Source organism: Chiloscyllium plagiosum, unplaced genomic scaffold (assembly GCF_037043375.1).
Source record: "Chiloscyllium plagiosum isolate Xiang-an unplaced genomic scaffold, Cpla_swu_hap1 HiC_scaffold_10, whole genome shotgun sequence".
In the NCBI taxonomy this organism is placed as follows: domain Eukaryota; kingdom Metazoa; phylum Chordata; class Chondrichthyes; order Orectolobiformes; family Hemiscylliidae; genus Chiloscyllium; species Chiloscyllium plagiosum.
The window spans coordinates 25,425,820-25,450,120 of NW_028270148.1; the positions used below are offsets into that span (position 1 = coordinate 25,425,820).

Here is a 24,301-nt window from a genome sequence, read left to right on the forward strand (position 1 = left end):
GTATCCAGACTCTAAACCATCTTGGTCCTGAAATTTGTTCTTCTTTTAGCACCTCCACTCCAAGCTCATCAAGTGAATTAATTCCAAACTTTTCTTGATCATTTCTCCTAATCATGTAGCTGTCCTTTCTGACACTTACGCTAATTGGCATCAGTAGTCTCATTTTCTCATGCATTTCCCCCTGAAAATCATCATTCCTTTCCCACAAAATCTGATCTGTTCATCCAATTGCCATCTCTTTGTGCCCTTCTTCCTAATAACACCACACATTTGTCTTCCAACTATCAGCCCTGTTCTATTGTTTGTGATTGGGACTGCAATACATTATCTCTGCTCAAACATTGTAGGATTCAATAAAATGCATTCATTTTTCTCCAGTTCCACATTCCCTCAAGAGCCTTCCTTTTTTTTTAAAAAACAGATGTTGCTCCCAAAGACATCAGCTATGGAGGTGTGGGGTCTGAGCTCCACATTGTACACTGATCATACCCAACTCCAACACCCTTCTTTCACTCAACTATTGCCACACTATCAGATTGTGCACGGCCACCCCCACCTGACAAAATCCTTCCTGTACACAAGACCCACTTCCTTGCCTCAGTCAAATCCTTTTCTAATCAATCTTTTAACGTGAACTCACCTTTCACAATCTTTGTATCCTGGTTGAACTGGAGCTGACTTTAAACCCCACATCTTTTCCATCAAGGACAGTTTCTTCGATATTCACCACTTTTCTTTGTCTGTTCTGACCTTGACCTCTTCACTGATGTTATCTCTCACTTCTCTGTCACATTCAAACTGGATTTATTAAACCATTCGCTTCAGTGGTCTACTTTTTCCAAAATCTTGTTTGTCTCATTGTCTCACAAGAAATCCTGTCTACCTGCCATCTCAGATCATGACTTACCCCATGGTCCTCCAATGTAATGAATTTATAGTTTGTTTATTCATCCACATCATTACAACCAAGACATAGCTTGTGCCTTATCATAATTCTGACTATTGGTTAATTTGTGCTTTTCCACTCCCTTTCCTTTTGTTCAAAGATTGGTAATTGTGAACCCTTTAGCCATCCCACAATGAACCTTTTCACCACTCAATATGTCATTAAAAATGTGAGCTGTTTGAGTGCTGGAAACACCCACAAATTGCAATAACAAAATAGAATTAGCACAAGATGAAATTCCAATTAATTTTATTAAACTGCAAGTACTAAAATATACAAAAACACTTTTCCATAAGACTCATGCCAAGCCAGTGGCAACACTGATGTAAAGATTCTCAGGAATAGTCTGTAACTATTTCCCTAACAGACACCATAAATTGGTCCTTTGTGCTGTTGTCTAAAGTCTATGGTTCCTTAATTTCCATCACACTTCACAACAATGAGTATGGACCACAGCAACTACACTGACCAGCTAAAGTGCAGTGTAAAGATGCTGGAGAGCCCTTATTAAACCACCTCCAGTATCTCATGACTGTTCAGCACAAAACTGAATATACAAAATCCAAATTTCTTTTTAACTGGACAGAAGCAAACACACAAAAAGGCAACAATTATTGTAGGGCAAGCCAATGCAAAAAATAATCATTGTACAACATGTAATGATTTTAACATAAAAATGTCCCAGAATCTAAATGATCAGAATACATTGATTTCACTTTTGTTTTTAGCCTTCGGGCTGCAAACTGCAATTACATTTTTAGGACAAAATGTTAATAAAAATGGAAACTTGCAGCAGTTTTGTTATTATAGTCTGTACCACTACCCAGACATAGGGTATGGCTAAATGACATTTATTTCTCAAATCGTGCTGTGAGATTGATTTCTTTTATTGGTAATAGAATTTATTGACATCTTTCTTAGTGCAGATGCATTTTCAGTATCGTTGCCAAAGTACATATTTTGTGAACAATCTATCAAATGTTTGCCTATTCTATACGTATTAGTGAGCCAAGCACTGTTCCAATTTTCTATCTACACTGCAGATTTTAAAATTGAGTTGTTATTAATGATCAGAGACCAAAGTCTTTTGAAGATAATACATTATGTATTACATCAATGTTAAATGTCAGGACAATTAATTTAAACAAATTCCCTTTCAAAATGTGTTTTATTTTAATTCTAGATTGTTATAGTTTATAGCAAGTGGATTTTACCACTTAAAATGACACAGTTACATTATTTTGTTCATTTCCTGTACCTCAACATTATTGAGCACATTGGTTTGGAACTTAAGAGACAACAGCATTAGCATGTCACTAAGACTGGAAACAGTTGCTTGTTCACATAATGGAGAATATACATCCTACAGACAGTTTATCTTACTAATCAGCATAAAGCTACCTACATGATGTCAATTGCGGAACATTCAGCACGTCTTGGGGAAAACAGCAACAATGAAGGAAGATCCCTATTAAATAGGTTAAAGACAAGGAATGCAAATATTTTTATATCGACCATGATTAGTAACTATATAGTTTTGCATTTTAAAAAAGAAAAAAACTAAATCAACTGAAATTTAAGGGGAAACTTGAATTTCACATTCTTTGCTCCACCAATGTGCTAACTTTGTATCTGTACCTTTTCTAGTGCCCAGTTTGGTTCTGGTTGATAATCAGGTGTGTGCAGCCAAACTTAATGCTAAACCAAAATGGTTCTCCAAGCAGGATCCACAACACCTTACTTGGCTGTACAAAATATATGTTGTGACATCTTTTCAGCTGTGTTCAATTTTTAAATATTTTATAATAATTTGATTACACAAGGTCACAATCCAAGTACTGGCATACTTGCACACCTCTAATCATAGTAGGTTCAGGAGATAAGGTAAACTTTGTTCTTGACAATATCTTAAATCTTTTAAAATAGACTCTAAACTTAAATTGTTTTTCTTTTGCCAAAATTGCACTTAAAATCAAATGGTTAGAACAAAGACAACAGATATCGCACTTTCAATATATAAAAACTAAATATGAAACCAGAGCAAAAGCCACTGCATAACGTTTATTTTTGGAAATGTTTGAGACTATAACCAAGTTACTTCACTCCTTATATTATCTTCCAGTACTGGAGTGTATGATCTATTTAGTCAAATAACACACTATTGTAACAAACACAGGACAAAGGATAGCATACTCAAATATACAATAAGAGTAGAACAATCTAAAACTAAAGCATAAAATAAGAACTACTCACACATTCCCCCCCCCCCAACAAAAATATTACTTAAACTCAACTATACATTTGTTCAACTTTGCAGACAGCAAGCTCACAAAATGCAAACAAAAAGAAACAAAAAAGGATTCTCAGGTAAAGTGTTGGTCTCATTACAGCTAGCGCTTCAAAATATCTTAAACTCGCCTTTCTTTCAGGTATTCCAATACCAACAAATGCTATAGTAAGCCATATTCAAATTCAGTGGTCCCGATACATTTGTACCAACTCTAAGCATACAAAATGTTGAAAATGTTTTGTTGCATTGCATAAGGGCAAAACCATTTCTTATTTATCTAATCTCTCAACAACATCATAAATGTGCTGGAAATGTTTAATGTCAGAACACTCCACAGAAGACCCTTAATCTGAATTCTACATGTTGTTTCCCTCAAATACAAACATTGAACCTAACATTCTAACAGACATTGAATGACAGAATAGAATATTATCTTTCAATTAAATTCTTTTTAAAGTTGCAGCATGATAGAAAATTGATTTATTTTTGTTTTAGCTGCAACACATTAGGTGCAATGCTGGTTGAACATATTTTTGAGTTAAAAAATACTGATATTATAGTATCATAATATAGACGGGTTTTCAAAATGAATTTAAAAGGTCCATACAGATCAGTTAAATCATATACTTTTATTTTGTGACAATGTGTCTTTTTATAAAGGGCCAGCTTTTTTGAGATGTGGAAAAATGGTTTGCCAGCAATTTGCATTTCTATTCCATTTATCACATAAAACAACATTTTACAGATGTGGAAGGGAGGTATTATCAACAAGAAATATAGAAACTTAGAGATAGGGAAGTGATTTAAGGCACAGTTGAAGAGGTTTTTAGTAGCTGCATAAAATCATGAAGAATTGCAATAGGTGAGATGAATTTAGCAAAGAATGACAGGTTTATATGTAAATGTAATATCCATCTCTGATGTTCCAGTAAATCTTGTTCTTACGATTTAGAGTCAAAGAAGCTGAGGCTGCAGATTGAGATTGAAGGCTGGAGAAGATTTCTCAAATAGAATGGGATAAGTCAATGAAAGTGTTTTGAAAATAACAATATTAAGATTGAAAGCAATTCACTGCGTTCTCGGAATTACATGTATACAATAAGCTGGACCTTTTGGTGGAAATGTGAATTGCAACAGTATTGCAGAGAAACTGGAATTTCCCCTGATGCTGCACTATTTGAGGTTCATACAAATATCAACATGTATGAAGCAAGTACTTGCATGCTTCTACTTGGGCAACATGGACTCTTGTCTCTCCCAAACAAAAGAAAACTCAGCTTCAAGGCACCCTTCACAATGGACACTATGAAGCAATGAATACACACAGTTGAAAATGTTTACTGGAAAAATTCTACTTTTCAAATCCATTCATTATTAGTCTTCAGTTGTGGAACAAAAGAGGCTGCAGTTCAACCTTATATGAATGGGAGGCTGCTGATACAGCCAGCTACCTCTGCAAGCCTGATTGATACTACCTGTGATCTCATGAACCTCACAGCTGCAGCACTGACATTAAGCAGCAAAACTTTTCGTTGTCAACAGGCATCTGTTATCAGGGAAAAAATGAACTTTAACTGATTGCCAATCATTCTTTAGGCCTGCCTATATTGAAAAGCAACAGTCGATTGCTATTTGTAATAGGAATGCTTGTCAATGCAACATACTGTTCAATCTTTCATTTCTCACCTATAATTTCTAATACTTAAAATATTGCTGTTGTATGCAGTGATATTTATTTTTATCAAAGGTACACATCTGGTTAAAAAACAAACTGTTGAAATTTCATTACACGATTTACAAAAAATGCTGTCCAACTTCAGGAGGGAAATATAAAGTATTTTTGAATAAAAACACGTACGAGTGGAATATTTAATGTCAATTAGACACGTATGTACATCACAGTGCACACAGTAAGGACACAAGCACAAGCTATTGAGGGGGAGATAGCTATCATGTTTTCTTTCAAATTGCATAGCCTGTCTTCAAATTATGCATTTCATCCTGTGAAATTTCTCAAGAGTTTGGGTATAACTGATAGTTTAACATAAAAGGCTGTGCCACGGACTTCATCTATACAGGATTTTAAAAGTACACATTTCTTGAAAAACTCCTCTTAATAAAACTGCAATAAGAAGCAGGACTTTCCCGACCCACATCCACCACACCAGCCCTGCCATATCCCACCAGTTCAGAGACAAATTATTTTTATATGAAGTTTGAAGTCAAAGGCCTCAACTATTCAAGAATTGCACTGTCTCAAGAATAAGGGAGCAAATAAGTAGAAGCTGCACTCATCATAATATGAATACGCATCCAGTTGCTTTCAAGGCTTTTGCCTGCAATGGGAATGTGTACCTTCTTGGTATCATAAACAACAAGGCCATTCAACCATTATTTCTTTTCTTGTATGCCCATTAATACTGCTCTCTGGTTGGAATGATGTGGCAAAGATCTTCATTTGATTGTTCAGATGCAAGCACAGAGTTCTACTTAGTCATTCCTGCAACCAATAATCTGATTGGTAGCAGCTGACAGAAATGACTCATTCTTAATTTGTGGAACATGGACCTGCAACATCTTAAAACAGTTAATAAAATGAAAATGATGGGCTTCACACAGATGGGATTTGTCCTTCTGCTATCATGAAGAGATGACAAGACAAAATCTACATTGTTAACAACAGTACCAGTCACCACTGGGAGTTACATAAATGAGTAGACTTCCTGGCACCTTCAAAGCAAAATCTCTCCACAGTGCCTTCAGGTGGCAAGATGCCAATAAAGTATGTGTTTCCAACTAAAACTCCAGAAACTGTGCGCCCTCCAGCTGCATCATTGCTCCACTGTAGAATTTATAGCTTAATCTAGTGTAATGGGTCCCAGATCTAAGTGGATTTTAGCACTCCAGTATTCCTCCTTTAGCACCATTTCTTCATTCTAAACCAATCAATATCACTTCATTGTAACACTGACTGTCATATTTTGAACCATAATACAAATGGATCAGCAACTGAGTGACTACTGGAGATATTGCTCTCCCCATACTATAGCTTTATATTATCTTATAAAACTTACACACAAGGAAGTTTTGGTAACTCAATGACATCAACTTTACAAAGTAATCAATGAAGGTGATCATGTCATTTCGTAAGAGACCCTTCATGTGTAAATACTGTCTCAATCGTGTGTACAAAATGAACAAACTGATGATTTACTCAAAGTGCCAATCAACTTTAGTAAGAGGAAATCCTTATTTAAACTGAATTTGGTCCAAGCAATAGCCCTTGTCCTGCAATGGACAATTTTTCGCTGTAACGTTCTATCTTGTAAAAAATAAAACACTTATGAGAAAAAGATTATCTGATCTAGCTTTGCATTTAGTAAACAAGTACATTTATGGCTTGGTACAAAGTGACTAGTTACCAGAGGAGGTACTTGGGTGGATAGTATTAAACCAGCTAAATACTAGAAAAGGAATGTTTGGTTTAAAATCTAAAGCTCACAGCATTCAATTGTCCACATACACCAGTCACCAAGTCTGCACCTGTGTAACTGAAATATGCTACAGACTTACACAGTCTTCATTTACATCATCCCTCTTTATTGTCACACGGACTGATGTAAAGAGCTGGGCAGTTTCTAATCCACTTTGGCTCTGCTGTACGACAAGCAGCAACAAGTCTTGGCTTCCTTTACCCCAGTGGCAGTACATTTCCACAACATAGCTGTGATGTTAATCAGTCATGGCAGTTTGTTCAGTTTGATACATTAAGGATCTTCTTCCATATCATCTAAATTCGGTGCCATGATGAAGTGCTTGGGGTACTGGAGATTATGTTCCAGGGAATATTCCTCCCATCGTGCATCATCACTTTCATGTGTGATGTAACGCTCTCCTTTCCTGGTCTCAAACTCTCGGAGATCCAGCCATGTCTGATAATCCTGTATAGCGCATAGACAAGAGAATATTTCAATCTGGATTCACAGCAAAGACAGAAATACAAAAGCGGAAAAAAAGGTGAATTCACAGGCTTAGGCACAACAATGTATTCTGGATGAAACAGATTATTAATGAAACATAACATGAATAAATTATTCTCTTTATTCAAGTGTGAGTAATAACAACCATGTAAAATTCAATGATTTGAGATGGAATAGTTTCCATATCCCTATAAACTTATAACAAGTGTCAGATACACCACCTGCCATAAACACTTAGAACATAGAACATTACAGTGCAGTACAGGTCCTTCGTGCCGACCTGTGGAACCAATCTGAAGCCCATCTAACCTACACTATTCCATTCTCGTTGATATGCCTATCCAATGACCATTTAAATGCCCTTTTAAAGTTGGCGAGTCTACTACTGTGCAGGCAGTGCGTTCCATGCCTCTACTACTCTCTGAGTAAAGAAACTACCTCTGACATCTGTTCGATATCTATCACTCCTCAATTTAAAGCTATGTCCCCTCATGCTAGCCATTGCCATCTGAGGAAAAAGTCTCTCACCATCCAACCTATCTAATCCTCAGATTATTTTATACGTCACAATTTAAATTACTTCTCATCCTTCTTCTTCCAAACGAAAACAGCCTCAAGTTTCACCCACAACTGAAGTAAGGCTCATAGGTTTATAATTTCCAAAGCTATAGCTACTCTCCTTGAACAAGGGAACAACATTTGCTACTCTCCAGTCATCTGGCACTATTCCTGTAGACAATGACGACAAAGATCAAAGCCAAAGGCTTGGCAATCTCCTCCCTGATTTTCCAGAGAATCCTCAGATAAATCCCATCCAACCCAGGATATTTATCTATTTTTACACTTTCTAGAATTGCTAACACCTCCTCCTTATGCACCTTAATCCCATCTAGTCTAGTAGCCTGTATCTCAATATTCTTCTTGACCTCATTGTCTTTATCTAGTGTGATTACTGACAAAAAGTATTCATTTAGCACTTCCCCTATCTCTGACTCCATGCACACTTTCCACTACTATGCTTGATTAGCTCTAATCTTACTCTAGTCATTCTTTTATTCCTGATATAGCTATCGAAAGCCTTATGGTTTTCCTTGATCCTATCCGCCAATTACTTCTCATGTCCCCTCCTGCCTCTTTAGGTCTTTCTTGGCTAACTCGCAAGTTAACTGAGCCATCACATCTCATCCTAACATTAGCCTTCTTCTTCCTCTTGACAAGAGATTCAATTCCCTTAGTAAACCACAGCTCCTGCGCTCGACAACTTCCTCCCTGCTTGACTGGTACATACTGGTACCGACTGGTACCGACCTGCAATAGCTGCTCCTTGAATAAGCTCCGCATTTCAATTATGCCCATCCCCTGCAGTTTCCTTCCCTATCCTATGCATCCTAAGTATTGCCCAATTGCATTGTAATTGCCTTTCCCCAAGCTATAACTCTTGCCCTGTAGTGTATACCTATCCCTTTCCATCACAAAAGTAAATATAATCGAATTAGATTAGATTAGATTACATTACATTACAGTGTGGAAACAGGCCCTTCGGCCCAACAAGTCCACACCGACCCGCCGAAGCGTAACCCACCCATACCCCTACATTTACCCCTTACCTAACACTACGGGCAATTTAGCATGGCCAATTCACCTGACCTGCACATCTTTGGACTGTGGGAGGAAACCGGAGCACCCGGAGGAAACCCACACAGACACGGGGAGAACGTGCAAACTCCACACAGTCAGTTGCCTGAGGCAGGAATTGAACCCGGGTCTCTGGCGCTGTGAGGCCAGTGCTAACCACTGTGCCACCATGCCACCCAGTGCTCACCTACCACCAAATGTAACACTTGGCTGGGTCCATTACACATTGGACAAAAACTGACCCATCTAAAGAACTTGAACTGGAGTATTCCCAGTTAACTTTCCAAATATTGACTGGGAATACTATAGCATCAATCAAGATTTAAAGACTGCACTACATTAGGATTGGAATTAATGGCATTGTGTGAAAGCTGATCTGTTTAGTATCATTTCGAAATTGTTAATTAGTTTAGAAAAGAATAACAGACACCTGCATTTCAACCTTGGCATCAAGAACAAATTAGACATTGTTGCAGTAAAATTTCAAACTCTGGATGAATCGAAAAGGTTTGTTGACCCTTTAACATAGCAGAAATACTTCTCTTTATACTATTTATATCACCAGAAAAGACCAGCAACCAGCTTGAGTTCAAAACTGGAATATAAATTACACACTTAGTGCCTTACATAAAGGGCTACTGTAAATCATGCAACATCTAACTTACCTGTAACCAAGGATGACTCAGAGATTTGTCCACACTGTAACGTTTCCTCATCTTTACTTGTAACAGATTGTTAATTAGATCAATGGCTACGAAAAGGGGCAAAATACATCGAGTTAGTGATCTGTGATAACCTGAACAAATATGCAAAAGACAAAAACAACAGCACATCTTAATTTACATATGGATTAGATAAATCAGATTGGCAAAAGTAGCATAGATGATGAATTCATGGACTTTTTTCAGAGTATCTTAGAGCAGCATGTCCTGTTTGTCAGACAACAGGCTATTCTCAGCCTGAAATCCAATTGAGTCCTAGACCCTCTGCAACCATCCTCTTTCTACAACACTGCAACACTGTCCTTAAACAATATCGCCATCCCTCTCACTTTCCAATCTCTTCTGAGAAGTTTGCACCCAATCCTGCCCTTCCTTCAGCAAAGTTCAGTTACTGCCACATAGCAATCTTATTTACTGTCCACGAGGCATTCACATACATACACAGTAAACCAAATTTAGATTTGATTACATTCTCCCTTATTCCAACTTTACCTGTTGATTTGCTAGTCTCTGCATGAGTGCTATTTGTCTCTCCATGTAATTTTTGCAACCTAGTCTTCTCCTCTAATATTCCCACACCTGTGTTGAGTTGATTTAAAGCCCTCCCAACAGTACAAACAAAGAAAATCCTACAAAGAACAATATGAATTCTGTTCAGGCATAACCCATCCACTTGTACAAGTATAATCTGCCCAGAGCCAGTCCTTGTGCCCCAGGAATCTAAAGTTCTCTCTCATGAATCATCTTTACAGCCATTCATTCATCTATCTTACCCTCCTATTTCTGTGCTCACTTTCACATGGTACAGGAAGTATTCAGAGATTATTGCATTTGAGATCTTGATTGCTAATTTTTTTTTTAAACCTAGCTCCTTAAATTCTGACCATTGTACCATATTCCTTTACCTACCAAGTCACTGTACAAACATAAGAATGCAATTGCTGTTGCATAGCTAAATCTGGTAGTCAATTTTCACAAAAATCTAAAGTCAGAAGGATGGGGTTCTTGCTGGAAACTGTGAAGCGGCAATAAGTCAGAGAGATAGTGGGAGATGAAGCCATAAAGGGGTTAGATACTGTTGACCAGAAGACAATGATGGCAGTGAGTATGGCAAACATGGGAGATGGTACTGGATTGGATTTGGAGAGATGGGTATTAGATGAGCTGAAGTTTTCAGATAATAGAGGATGGGAGCTGGGCTGGCTGATGGATCTTTGAAATAACCATCTTGGAAAGGGAAAGGTGGAGAGTGATGGAGCAGCATAATGTCACAAAGAAGAAATTGGCAGAATTGTGCTGGAGAGAACTCAGGGCAGGAAGTTCAATTGAAGGTCAACAAGAATGTTATGTTTGAGAATAATCAGATTCAACTCGAGACAACTGTTGCGAAAGAGATGGAGAGAATGGAATATGTGACAGAAATGAATGCTGATGTCTTCAGACTTCCAAGTACCTAACTGGAGGAGGATGCGGAGACGCATTCAAGACTAGATGTCAGATAAGCAGCCTGCTAGCAAAGAAGTAATGGAGGGGATAAACAAAGTGATAGACAGCCACAAGTGGGTGACAGTGTAGATATGGAACCTTCTCCATAGTGATGTTGATATCACCAGTGGGTAACATGAAGATGAGGCTGTGTTGGTAAGAAAATTAGGAAATTCAAACAAAAATGGCATAATAAATGTCTTATCATGGCTGGTAACATCTTATGGATTGAAATCCCCTTCAAGAACCTTTTATGTAATTCAACTTCATATCTGAAGCAGGAAAGTGCTCGTGGCATCTTCAGCAATGAATTGCTATTCTATCTTCAGGCATGTGCTTAATATGTTAAATCGGAAGCTTAAAGTTGTTTGATTATCTCCTACCTTCGCTAGACGTTTCTTTCCATGGATTTGGTGGATACATAAATGCTGCATTTTGAATCTGGTCATTAATATCTTCATCTTCATTGAAAGGGAAAGTGCCACTGAGGCTCACATAGATTATAACCCCTACGGACCACATATCAAGGGATCGATTGTAGCCTTTGCTCCGGAGGACTTCTGGTGCTAGGTAGGCTGGGGTTCCCACCACAGACCGTCGGAACGATTTTTCACCAATAATACGAGCAAATCCAAAGTCACAGAGTTTTACCTAAAAGAATGTCAAAGCTGATTAGAACAAAACTAAAAATTCAGGCTCCATTCAAGAATGGTAACAACTCTCTGCCCCAACATACACTGAAGTGATTAGTTGAGCTGAAGTTTTTGGAAGGTGGAGAATGAGCTGGCTTAAGGACCTTCGAAATAACTATCTGTAGAAGGGAAAGGTGAAGAATGATGAAGCTGCAGAGTGTCACAAAGAAGAAATTGCTGTTCTTGAGCTATGGAGAGATGACAGGGCAGGAAGTTGAATTTCAGATCAATGAGAATGCTATGTTTGAGAACAATCAGGTTCAACTCGAGACAACTGCTGGGAAAGAGAATGGAATTTGTGACAGAAATGAATGATATCCTTAGACTTCACAATACTTAATTGAAGGAGGATGCGGAGACTCATTTAAGACTAGATGTCAGATGAGCAGCCTGCTAGCAAAGCAGCAATGGAGGGGATAAACAAAGTGATACACAACTACAAGTGGGTGTCAGTTTAGATATGGAAGCTCTGAAGTGAGAGGCTGTTTGCAGCAGTTAACTTTGTAATCACAAGTGTTACTGTTAAAATTGTGCTTTAATTTTATCATCTGAACACCGATTAGTATTTACTTTGTCGCAACCCTTCATAATCTTGACAACCTCTACTCGATCATACCTGAACCTTTTAGTTCTGGTACAAACTGTTAAACATTAAAATCTACCTTCATAATGATAACCCCATCCTGGGTAATATCCTAGTTAATCTACGCTGCACATTTACCATTTTTATTTTCCCTATAATGAGGTTCTCAACTTTGGGAGCAGTTAAAATACCTTGTGCAAAGATTATGTATAAATTCAACATTTACAATTTTTTCTGTATTTTATATTTCTACAATAGTCAGTAGCATAGAAGGAGCATAAAATTAAAAGACATTGACAGAATAATTGAGTTGGCAGAACCATGCCAGAGGGGTTTGAATGGACTTAAGTGTGCAGTTATCAATTTCAGCCAAAAATAAAAGGACACATCAAAATATTATTTAAATGGTGAAAAGCGAAAGTGAAGGATGAAATGGTGAAAGGGAAATTTAGGGATTCATATAACTAGATGATTAAAATTAAATATTCAAGCACAGAAGTAAAATTTAAAAATGTTGCTGTGGGTAAGCCATCATAACTAGAGCTAGAATATAATAGGAAGGAAGTTCTGCTCCAGATATACAATATCTGGAATACTGCACATACTTCTGAAACTGCACCTTTGGATATACCAGCCTTGGAATACATGTAATATAATTACCAGAATATTACCAGAGTTCTGATGGTTTGATTATGCGGTTTGTCCTAGAATTGCCGGAGCTTCAGAGGACCACTGGGCTGCTCTCTCACTAGACAGAGGAACAACTGATGGTGAGTTTAATCTGATACCGATCCTCAGACAAGGGGCGAGGTTGCGAAGGTGTGACCTTTATGGTAATCTCAGCTACTGTGGAAATTGAATCCATGCAGTTGGTTTCATTCTACACCAGAAACCAGTTGTCTAGCCAACTGAGCTACCTGAATCCCTCCTTCAGACTGAGGAGAGATTATATAAATTAGGCATATATGCCCTGAAAAATAGAAAGTAAAGGAGTGATTTGATTGAAGTTTGTAGGATTTTCCTCTTCACATAAGGAACTGTAGCAGTGTGGAATTCTCTCTCACAATAACAATTTTAAATTTGAGATTAAGAATTTTAATGGACATGGGTTTAAAGCAATATGGATGCAAGGTAGGGAGATGGATCAGGTAAAATCTCACCGACTGGTGGAATGAGTTTGAGGATTTCAATTACCTAATCCTGTGCCTAGGATTAAAACTATGGATGCTAGCAACATTGATTTCTTGGCCATTTGACTGTGTTTCATTTACATTAACAATCCCACAGTCAGACTCCACTGAAACTAGACAGGGTGCTTTAGACTATTTAACAGGGGCTGCTAATACAATGAAGTTCAAACGATTCTCTGCAGTGTACTTCTTAAAAGGAGTTGCTAGTTACCATGAGGAACAATCTGTCTTTTATACTTTATCCTTAAGTTGGGAATGTGGAGCCCAACACCAATAAAGCCTGATCAGAGATTGGCTAATCTAATGCAGATCAGGGGATGTACTTGGGCTATTTCTGAAATATATGATAAATCAGTGTCTTACAGGCAATAACACAATTATAGCATTATTACAAAACTTCTTAGAGAAAGGCATACTTAGGAGATCTGAGCTATTAAAGAATTATCATGTGACTTCAGGAAACTTTTAGTAGACAGTTACAACTCATGAATTGAACCTGTAGCTATTTCCCCAAATGCATCTCAATACTTGTAAAAAATATTTGAAGTTAAATAATTTGATAAAAATAAGAATCTTCACCAGAAAGCTCTCTTGCACAATGTAAAATACAAGGCAAGCACTTTGTACAGCTGAGTAGTAATAGTATAAATAATTGAAAGAAACATTACCCAAAACTTCTATAGAAGGCACAAAATAGCCAATTTGTAAATCAATGCAAGACATAGTGCTTAATCATTCATTCTGCCATTCAAAATAGATAAGTTCAGGAAATGTTATACAGAAATGTCTGCTGTCGCAGTCATTAGATCTTAAAATGTTATGTTGCTTTGAAGGCAAAGTCAGTGAGTGGATTAAATTTGATGTGCTAAGTTAAAATCAGCTAATGTTTTATACTTGAATGAGGACCATTTCAAAGGACCTATGCCTCTAATCTTGTGGTTATAGTCATAGAGATGTACAGCACAGAAACAGACTGTTCAGTCCAACTTGTTCATGCTGACCAGATATCCTAAACTAATCTAGTCCCACCTGCCAGCACTTGGCCCATATTCTTACAAATCCTTCCTATTCATATACCCATCCAGATGCCTTTTAACTGTAGTTATACCAAACTGCACCACTTCCTCTGGCAGCTCATTCCATACACACACCACAATCTTCTCCCTCTCAACCTAAACCTATGACCTCTAGTTCGAGACTCCCCCACTATTTACGCTATCCATGCCCCTCATGATTTTATAAACCTCTGGGAGGTCCCCTTTAACTTCCAACACTCCAGGAAAAACAGCCCCAGCCTATTCAGTTTCTCCCTATAGCTTAAATCCTCCAACTCTGGCAACACCCTTATAAATCTTTTCTGAAACCTTTCAAGTTTCACAACATCCTTCCAATAAGAGGGAGATCAGAATTGCACAAGATATTCCCAAAATTGGCCTAACCAACGTTCTGTACAGCCGCAACACAACTTTCAACACCGGTGCTCAATATTCTGACCAATAAAGGAAAGCATACCAAACGCCTTCTACACTATCCTACCTACCTACAACTCCACTTTCAGGGAACTATAAACCTGCACTCCAAGATCTCTTTGCTCAGCAACACTCCCCAGGACCTTACCATTAAATGTATAAGTCTTGCCTTGATTTGCCTTTCCAAAGTGCAGCACCTCACATTTATCGAAATTAAACTCCATCTGCCACTCCTTGGTCATTGGCCCATCTGATCAAGATTCCGTTGTACTTTGAGCTAACCTTTTTCACTGTCCACCACACCTCCAATTTTTGTGTCATCAGCAAACTTGCTAACTATACCTTCTATATTCACATCCAAATCATTTATATAAATGACAAAAAGCAGTGGTCCAGCACCAATCCTTGTGGTACACCATTGGTCATACACCTCCAGTCTGAAAAGCAACCCTCCACCACCATTCTCTGTATTCCAGCTTCGAGCTAGTTCTGTACCCAAACAGTTCTCCTTGTAGTCCATATGAGCTAACCTTGCTAACCAATCTACCATGAGGAATCTTGTCGAATGCCTTACTGAAGTCCACCTTGATCACATCTACTGCTCTGTCCTCATCGATCTTCTTTGAATTTTCTGAACAAGTAATTATCAAGTTAGTGAAACATGATTTCCCAAACACAAAGTCATGGTGACTACCTCTCATCAGTCCTTGCCTTTCCAAATACATGCAAACCCTGTCCCTCAGGATTCCCTCCAAAAGCTTGCCCACCACCAATGTCAGGCTCACCTGACTATAGTTCCCCAGCTTTTCCTGAACACTTTTCTTTTATAGTGGTACCATATTAACCAACCTCCAGCCTTCCGGAATCTCACCTGTGACTATTGATGAAAATATACCCACCTGAGGGAAAGGATCTGCCGAGGCAAGTAGTACATTCTCAGGCTTCAGGTCACAGTGTACGATGTTCTTAAAGTGTAAGTGTCGTAATGCCACCAGAATCTTTAAAAAAAACCGATAAATTCAGTAATAGATATTCAAACAAATAAACCTCTAATTTTTAAAATTCACTTCTGGGATGTGAGCATCACTGGCTGGCCTGAAATTTACTGCCTGTCCCTTGTTGCCCTTGAGAAGGTGATGGTAAGCTGCCTTCTTGAACTGGTGTAGTCCATGTGCTATTCACTGCCCTTAGGAGGCAAGTCCAGGATTTTGACCCAGTGACCATGAAGGAATGGCGATATATTTTCAAGTAGTGAGGAGTTTGGAGGGGAACTTTAAGTTCCTGGTGTTACCATGTATTTGCTGACCTCGTCCTTACTGTTCCTAGGTTTGGAAGGTGCTATTTAAAGATGTTTGAAGAATTGCTGCTGTGAAACTTGTAGTTAGTACATACTGCTGCTACTTAGCTTCAGTGGTGAGAGGCAAAAGTGTTTTCACCCCACAGTTTACACTACAATAATTTAGGCACAGACAGATTAAGATGAGCGAGACTGGTACAAAACATAATCCCATTAGCAGTTATGGGCACACCAAATAAAGTGAAACTTATTTCTGACTATCCATTTCTGTCTAACATAGTTACATACTCTATACCTCTCCTAGGTTTTATTGGCAACCATTGAAAAATATTCAGTCATATTGCTAAGTTACAAACAATTAAAAACATGGCACAGTGGGCATCTAAAACGAACCATGTGTTAATTATTCCAGATACACACCTCAATATCTGTAAGGCAGTTAGTCACAACTTGCATGGAACGTTGAGCTGGTGTACAGCAGAAGCAGACTGTCCCCTCTGTAATCCCTGATGGATAGTGAGATTGGCATTTAGGTAGGTGGTTGTCTATGTATGCACATGGGGCAATCTAATGTATGTTCCCTTCCCTTTAAACATGAAAACATAACTCATCTCCCTCCCTTTTTTCGAGCGGCACGGTGGCACAGTGGTTAGTACTGCTGCCTCACAGCGCCAAAGACCCGAGTTCAATTCCCACCTCACGCTCTGTGTGGAGTTTGCACATTCTCCCCGTGTCTGCGTGGGTTTCCTCCAGGTGCTCCAATTTTCTCCCACAGTCCAAAGATGTGCAGGTTAGGTGAATTGGCCATGCTAAATTGCCCGTAGTGTTAGATTAAGGGGTAAATGTAGGGGAATGAGTCTGGGTGTTGCTCTTCAGAGGGTCGGTGTGAACTTGTTGGGCCTGTTTCCATACCAAGTAATCTGATCTAATCATGCCTAGGCTTCATGTATTTTCTGGGCAGCACGGTGGCATAGTGGCTAGCACTGCTGCCTCACAGCACCAGAGTGCCGAGTTCAATTCCTGCCTCAGGCGACAGACTATGTGGAGTTTGCACATTCTCCCAGTGTCTGCGTGGGTTTCCTCCGGGTGCTCCGGTTTCCTCCCACAGTCCGAAAATGTGCAGGTTAGGTGAATTGGGTAAATGTACGGGAATGGGTCTGGGTGGGTTGCACTTCGACGGGTCGGTGTGGACTTGTTGGGCCGAAGGGCCTGTTTCCACATTAAGTGATCTAAATATTCTTAGAAGAGATATGGGCACTTCTGGCTGTGCCAGCATTTGTTATCAGTGCCTAAGCAGTCCATCTTGTGCAGATACTGGAAATGTGTTGCTGGAAAAGCGCAGCAGGTCAGGCAGCATCCAGGGAACAAGAGAATCGACGTTTCGGGCATAAGCCCTTCTTCAGATACACTGACAGTCCTATTGTGAGGGTAGTTCCATGATTTCGAATGAAGGAATGGTCAAACACTTCCAAATCAGGATGATATGTAACTCGGAGGAGAATCTATTGCTCTTGTCCTTCTAAGTTGTAGAGGTCCTGGGTTTAGAAGCTGTTGTTGGGGAAGGCTTAATGAGTCACTGCAGTGTATCTTATCAATGGGACACATTGCTGCCAGTAGAAGTCAGTGGTGAATGAAGTGAATGTTAAAAGGTAAAAGGTATAGGGTACCAAACAAGCTGGCTACTTTGTCCTGGATGGTGGCAAGCTTCGAGTGTTGTGAAAACTGTACACAATCAGGCAAATCCATTACACACCTGACTTTTGTCTTGTAGATGATGGTCTTGCTTTGGGGAGTCTGGAGGTTAATTACATTCCAAAGTATTCCCAGTTTCAAAGCTGTCTTATATGCACAGCAAAGGATTGGCCCAGTTCAGTTTCTGATCAATGGTAACCTCTAGGATGTTGACAGTAGCGAATTCAGTGATGGTACAGCCATTGAATATCAGAAGGAGATGGTTAAATTCTTGTGTAGCACAAATATTACTTGTATTTATCATCATGTGCCTGAATATTGTCTACATAAGCATATAGATACTGACCTGTTTCAGTATCTGAGGAGTTACAAAGAATACTAAATACTGCACAACCAAAGATCCCAAATGCTGAAGTCATTAATGAAGCAGCTAACCAATGCTTCTCCAACAGCACCTCACAAACATTTAACCTCTCCCACTTAGAAAGATAACAGCCAGTAAATATACAGGAACACCTTCACATAGATGTTTCCCTACAAGCTTCACACCATCCTGACTTGGAACTTTTTTTTATTCTTTCACAGTCGCTGGGTCAAAATCCTGGGCTTCTATACCCTAAGGACTGCTGCAATTCAAGAAGGTGGCTCATCATCACCTTTTCAATGGCAATTAGGGCTCAAGCAATAAATATTTGCCCAGCCAGTGATGCTCACAGCTCAGGACCTAATAATAAAAAAAAACAGGCTGTGCCTTGAGCACTACCCCCAAGGAACACCTGCAGCAGTTCCCTGGGACTAAGATGGTTTGTTTGATGGAAGCCAATCTTCTTTTATGCTAACTATGACTCCAACTAGTAGAGAGTTTCACCCCAAGTCCCAATGTCTTCAGCTTTGATGCCACATTTTGACCAATCCTGAAATGTAGTCAGAAGCTGAGACAGGATCCAAATTGTGCATTACTGTAGTAACTATTGCTTGATAGCACTGATGGAGAAATAATTGGATTTGTCTTTTTTGTGGACAGGACATACTTGGGCAATTTTACATATTGTCATTTAGGTTTCACTGTTGTAGATCCACTTGAACAGCTTGGCTAGAGATGCTGAAAGGGCAAGAGTACTATTGCTAGAATACTGTCCAAGCAGATAACCTACTTGCGGGATGTTTCAGAGAACACCTCTGGGACACCCGGACCAACCAACCCAACCACCCCGTGGCTCAACACTTCAACTCCCCCTCCCACTCTGCCAAGGACATGCAGGTCCTTGGACTCCTCCATCGCCAGACCACAGCAACACGACGGCTGGAGAAAGAGTGCCTCATCTTCCGCCTAGGAACCCTCCAACCACAAGGGATGAACTCTGATTTCTCCAGTTTCCTCATTTCCCCTCCCCCCACCTTGTCTCAGTCCCAACCCTCGAACTCAGCACCACCTTCCTAACCTGCAATCTTCTTCCTGACCTCTCCGCCCCCACCCCCACCCCGGCCTATCACCCTCACCTTAACCTCCTTCCAAACTATCGCATTTCCAACGCCCCTCCCCCAAGTCCCTCCTCCCTACCTTTTATCTTAGCCTGCTTGGCACACTTTCCTCATTCCTGAAGAAGGGCTCATGCCCGAAAGGTCTATTCTCCTGCTCCTTGGATGCTGCCTGACCTGCTGCGCTTTTCCAGCAAATAACCTTTACAGAATCTAGTGCCTTCAGCTGTTTCTTGATGTCACATGGAGTGAATCAAGTTGGCTGAAGATTGATTTCTGTAATGCTGGAAACCTCAGGAGACCAAAATGTATCATTCACTTATCACTTTTGCTAAAGATGGTTGCAAATGCTTCAGCCTTGTCTTTGCACTGATGTGCTGGGCTTCGCGACATTAAGGATACCGTATATTTGTGGAACCTCATCATCCACTGGCTACCTGTTTAACTGACCACAATTATTTACAAGTGGATGCAGCAGGAATGCAGAGTTTTGATCTGATCTGTCAGTTTTGGCTAACTTGGCTCTGTCTATACATGCTGCTTCTGTGTAGATGACAAGAGGAGGCAATTCTTTGGGGACAGGACAGGTCCGAGCTTACTTTTACAATCAGGACTCCCGCCCAACTTCTGAGGATCCCTTCACTCGCCTCCAAAACACTCCATCCACCTGGACACCCCGCGCTGGCCTATTACCTGCCCTCGACCTCTTCATTTCCAACTGCCGCCGAGACATTAACCACCTCAAACTGTCTACTCTCCCCCCCACTCCAACCTCTCACCCTCACAACACGCAGCCCTCCACTCCCTCTGCTTCAATTCCAACCTCTCCATTAAACCAGCAGATAAAGGGGGTGCAGTGGTAGTTTGGCACACTGACCTTGACACCACTAAAGCCAGACACCAACTCAAAGACACCTCCTCCTACTGCCCCCTCGACCATGACCCCACCCCCCTCCATAACCAAACCATCAACTCCCAGACCATACAGAACCTCATCTCCTCAGGAGATCTCCCACCCACAGCTTCCAACCTCGTAGTCCAGGAACCCGCAATGCCCGATTCTACCTCCTTCCCAAGATCACAAGCCTGACCACCCTGGCAGACCTATTGTCTCAGCCTCCTCATGCCCCACCGAACTCATCTCCCCCTACCTCGATACTGTCCTATCCCCCCTAGCCCAGGAACTCCCCACATACATTCGAGACACCATCCACGCCCTCCACCTCCTCCAAGACTTCCGTTTCCCCGGAGCCCAATGCCTCATCTTCACCAGGGACATCCTCTACACCTCTGTCCGCCATGACCAGTGACTCCAAGCCCTCTGTTTCTTCCTCTCCCAACGTCCCCAACAGTACTCTTCCACTAACACTTTCATTCGTTTGGCCGAACTGGTCCTCACCCTTAATAATTTCTCCTTCGAATCCTCCCACTTCCTCCAGACAAAAGGGGTAGCCATGGACACCCGTATGGGCTCCAGCTATGCCTGTCTCTTTGTCGGCTACGTAGAACAGTCCATCTTCCGCAGTTACACTGGCACCACTCCCCACCTCTGACTGCATCGGTGCCACCTCGTGCTCCCGCGAGGAGGTTGAGCAGTTCATCAACTTCACCAACACATTCCACCCCAACCTTAAATTCACCTGGACCATCTCAGACACCTCCCTTCCCTTCCTAGACCTCTCCATCTCCATTAATGACGATCGACTTGACACTGACATTTTTTACAAACCCACCGACTCCCACAGCTACCTGGATTACAACGCTTCGCACCCTACCTCCTGCAAAAAATGCCATCCCATATTCACAATTCCTCCGCTGGATCTGCTCCCAGGAGGACCAGTTCCACCACAGAACACACCAGATGGCCTCCTTCTTTAGAGATCGCAATTTCCCTTCTCACGTGGTTGAAGATGCCCTCCAACACATCTCGTCCACATCCCGCACCTCCGCCCTCAAACCCCACCCCTCCAAACGTAACAAGGACAGAACCCCCCTCCCCCGGTCCCACTTTCCACCCTACCAACCTTCGCATTAACTGCATCATCCGCCGACATTTCCGTCACCTCCAAACGGACCCCACCACCAGAGATATATTTCCATCCCCACCCCTTTCCGCAAAGACCATTCCCTCTGTGACTACCTGGTCAGGTCCACACCTCCCCCCCCCAACAAACCACCCTCCCATCCTGGCACCCTCCCATGCCACTGCAGGAATTGCAAAACCTGAGCTCACATCACCCCCTCACCACCATCCATGGCCCCAAAGGAGTCTTCCACATCCAAAGTTTCATCTGCACATCCACCAATGTCATTTATTGTATCAGTTGCTCCCGATGCGGTCTCCTCTACATTGGGAAGACTGGACGCCTCCTCGCAGAGTGCTTCAGGGAACATCTCCGGGACACCCGCACCAATCAACCCTACCATCCCATGGCCCAACATTTCAACTCTCCCTCCCATTCTGCTGAGGACATGCAGGTCCTGGGCCTCCTCCACCGCCGCTCCCTCACCACCCGATGCCTGGAGGAAGAACGTCTCATCTTCTGCCTTGGAACACTTCAACCCCAGGGCATCAATGTGGACTTCACCAGTTTCCTAATTTCCCCTCCCCCATCTTACCTCAGTTCCAACCTTCCTGCTCAGCACTGTCCTCATGACCTGTCCTACCTGCCAATTTCCCTTCCCACCTATCTGCTCCATCCTCCTCTCTGACCTATCACCTCCATCCCCACCCCCATTCACCTATTGTACTCTTTGCTACCGTCTCCCCAGCCCCAGCCCCAGCCCCCCATTTATCTCTCCACCCTGGAGGCTTCCTGCCTCTATTCCTGATGAAGGACTTTTGCCCGAAAAGTCGATTTTCCTGCTCCTCTGATCTTGACTTGCTGTGCTTTTCCAGCACCACTCTGATCTAAACTCTGGTTTCCAGCATCTGCAGTCCTCACTTTTGCCAAGAGGTGGCAATTGCCCAGTAGTATTGTCACTGGACTAGTAATCCTGAAATCTGGGCAATGTTTGTGTACCCAGGTTCAAGACTAAAACGATGCTAGACGGTGGAATGTGAATTCAATAAAAATCTTGAATTAAAAGGCAAATGATGTTGATCTGGTTCACGAATGTCCCCCCTTTAGTGAAGGTAACTGCCATGTAATTCCAGACCATAGCAGCAATGGGCCAACATTTAACTGCCATCTGAAATGGCAAGTCATTCAGACAGATTGTTATCAAACAATAGAAAAGAAAAAAACAAGTGAAATCGGAGGATCATTTGCCGTCGACGAAGGCACTGGAAGCAACAGCAAGCACAGTCCTGTCGACCTCTTGTCGGGGCTTGTGCCAAAATTGGGAGAGCTGCTTTACAGACTAGTTAAGTAATGGTTTTACATAGTCATACTCATGGATTGTATCTCACACACATTGTCCCAGACAACACCATCACCATTCCCCATTATGTCCTGTGTCACTGGCAGTACACACCAAGCAGAAATGGTGGCATAGTTGGGTGTAAGTTGTGTTAGGAGTCTTTACCATTGTTTGTGAACCCATGATGTTTCACAGGATCAGGTCAAACAAGGGCAAGGAAAGCACCCGCTGATTACCACCCACCTTCCTTTTCCCAGCCAAGTAACATTCTGTGGTGCATAACAGTCACTTCACACAAGTGCCAGGCAATTACTATTTGCAACAATACAGAATCTAACCATTGACATTCAATGGTGTTACCATCTCTGAATCTCCTACTAACAACATTTTGGGAGTTACCATTGACCAGAAACAGACCTGTACTCACCGTATTAAGTAGTGTTACTATAAAAGCAGGTCAGAGGCTTGGAAATCCTCGAGCAAAAAACTCACCTCCTTACTCACCAAAGCCTGTCCATCATCCACAAGGCACAGGTCAGGAGTGTGATGAAATATTCCAAACTTATCTGGCTAAGTGTAGCTCTAACAATAGTCAAAAAGTTTGAACATAGAACAATATCGCACAGGAATGGGTCCTTTGGTCCATGATGTTGTGCCAAACTTGACACTAAGTTAAACTAATCCTCTCTGAATGCCCTTGGTCCATATCCCTCTATTCCTTGCCAATTAATGTGCTTATCTAAAAGTCTCTTAAACGCTCCTGTCGTATCTGCCTCCACCACTACTGTAGGCAGTACGTTCCATACTCCTACCACTCTCTGCATAAAAAATTTGTACCTGACATCTCCTTTGAATTTTCCCCCTCTCACCTTAAATGCATGCTCCCTAGGTTTTAGGCATTTTAACTTTAGGGAAAAGATTCTGACTGTCAATCCTATCTATGCATCTCATAATTTTATAGACTTTTATCAAGTTCCCTCAACCTCTGCCGCTTCAGAGAAAACAACCCGAGTTTTTCTAGCCTCTCCTTATAGTTCATACCCTCTAATCCAGGCAGCACCATTCTGCAAAGCCTTCACATCCTTCCTCTAATGTGGTGACGAGAATTGAAAGTATGGCCTCAAAGTCTTATAAAGTTGCAATATGACATCCTGACTCTTGTACTCAATTCCCCAACAAAGGCAACCACTCTATCTACTTGTGGGGCCACTTTCAGGGAGCTATGGATTTGAACCCCAAGATCCCCCTGTACATCAATGCTGTTCAGGGTCCTGCCATTAACTGTATACTTTTCATTAACATTCGATCTCCCTAAGTGCAGCACCTCACACCCGGATTAAATTCCACCTGCCATTTCTCCACCCATTTCTAACTGATCTATATCCTGCTATATCTTTTGACAACCTTCTACACTATCCACAACTCCACAGATCTTTGTATCATCTGCAAACTCACTAACTCACCCACCCAAATTTTCA

The 24,301-nt window shown here is 41.1% G+C and overlaps 1 protein-coding gene across 8 annotated transcripts in view; it reads right to left on the reverse strand.

Annotated features, from left to right (window-relative positions):
* Nucleotides 1–1,178: 1,178 nt before the first annotated feature.
* The window catches only part of LOC122552683 (serine/threonine-protein kinase D3), a 436,133-nt gene continuing 413,010 nt past the window's right edge, over nucleotides 1,179–24,301 (reverse strand). For all 8 annotated transcript variants that reach the window (XM_087991221.1, XM_087991223.1, XM_043695537.2 and 5 more), the window contains 4 exons: nucleotides 15,892–15,990; nucleotides 11,442–11,709; nucleotides 9,517–9,602; nucleotides 1,179–7,177 (listed from right to left, as the gene is read on the reverse strand). In XM_087991221.1, coding sequence (XP_087847347.1) covers nucleotides 7,004–7,177; nucleotides 9,517–9,602; nucleotides 11,442–11,709; nucleotides 15,892–15,990 — 627 coding nt within the window. In that variant the 3' untranslated portion in view covers nucleotides 1,179–7,003. The remainder of the gene's footprint in view (nucleotides 7,178–9,516; nucleotides 9,603–11,441; nucleotides 11,710–15,891; nucleotides 15,991–24,301) is intronic.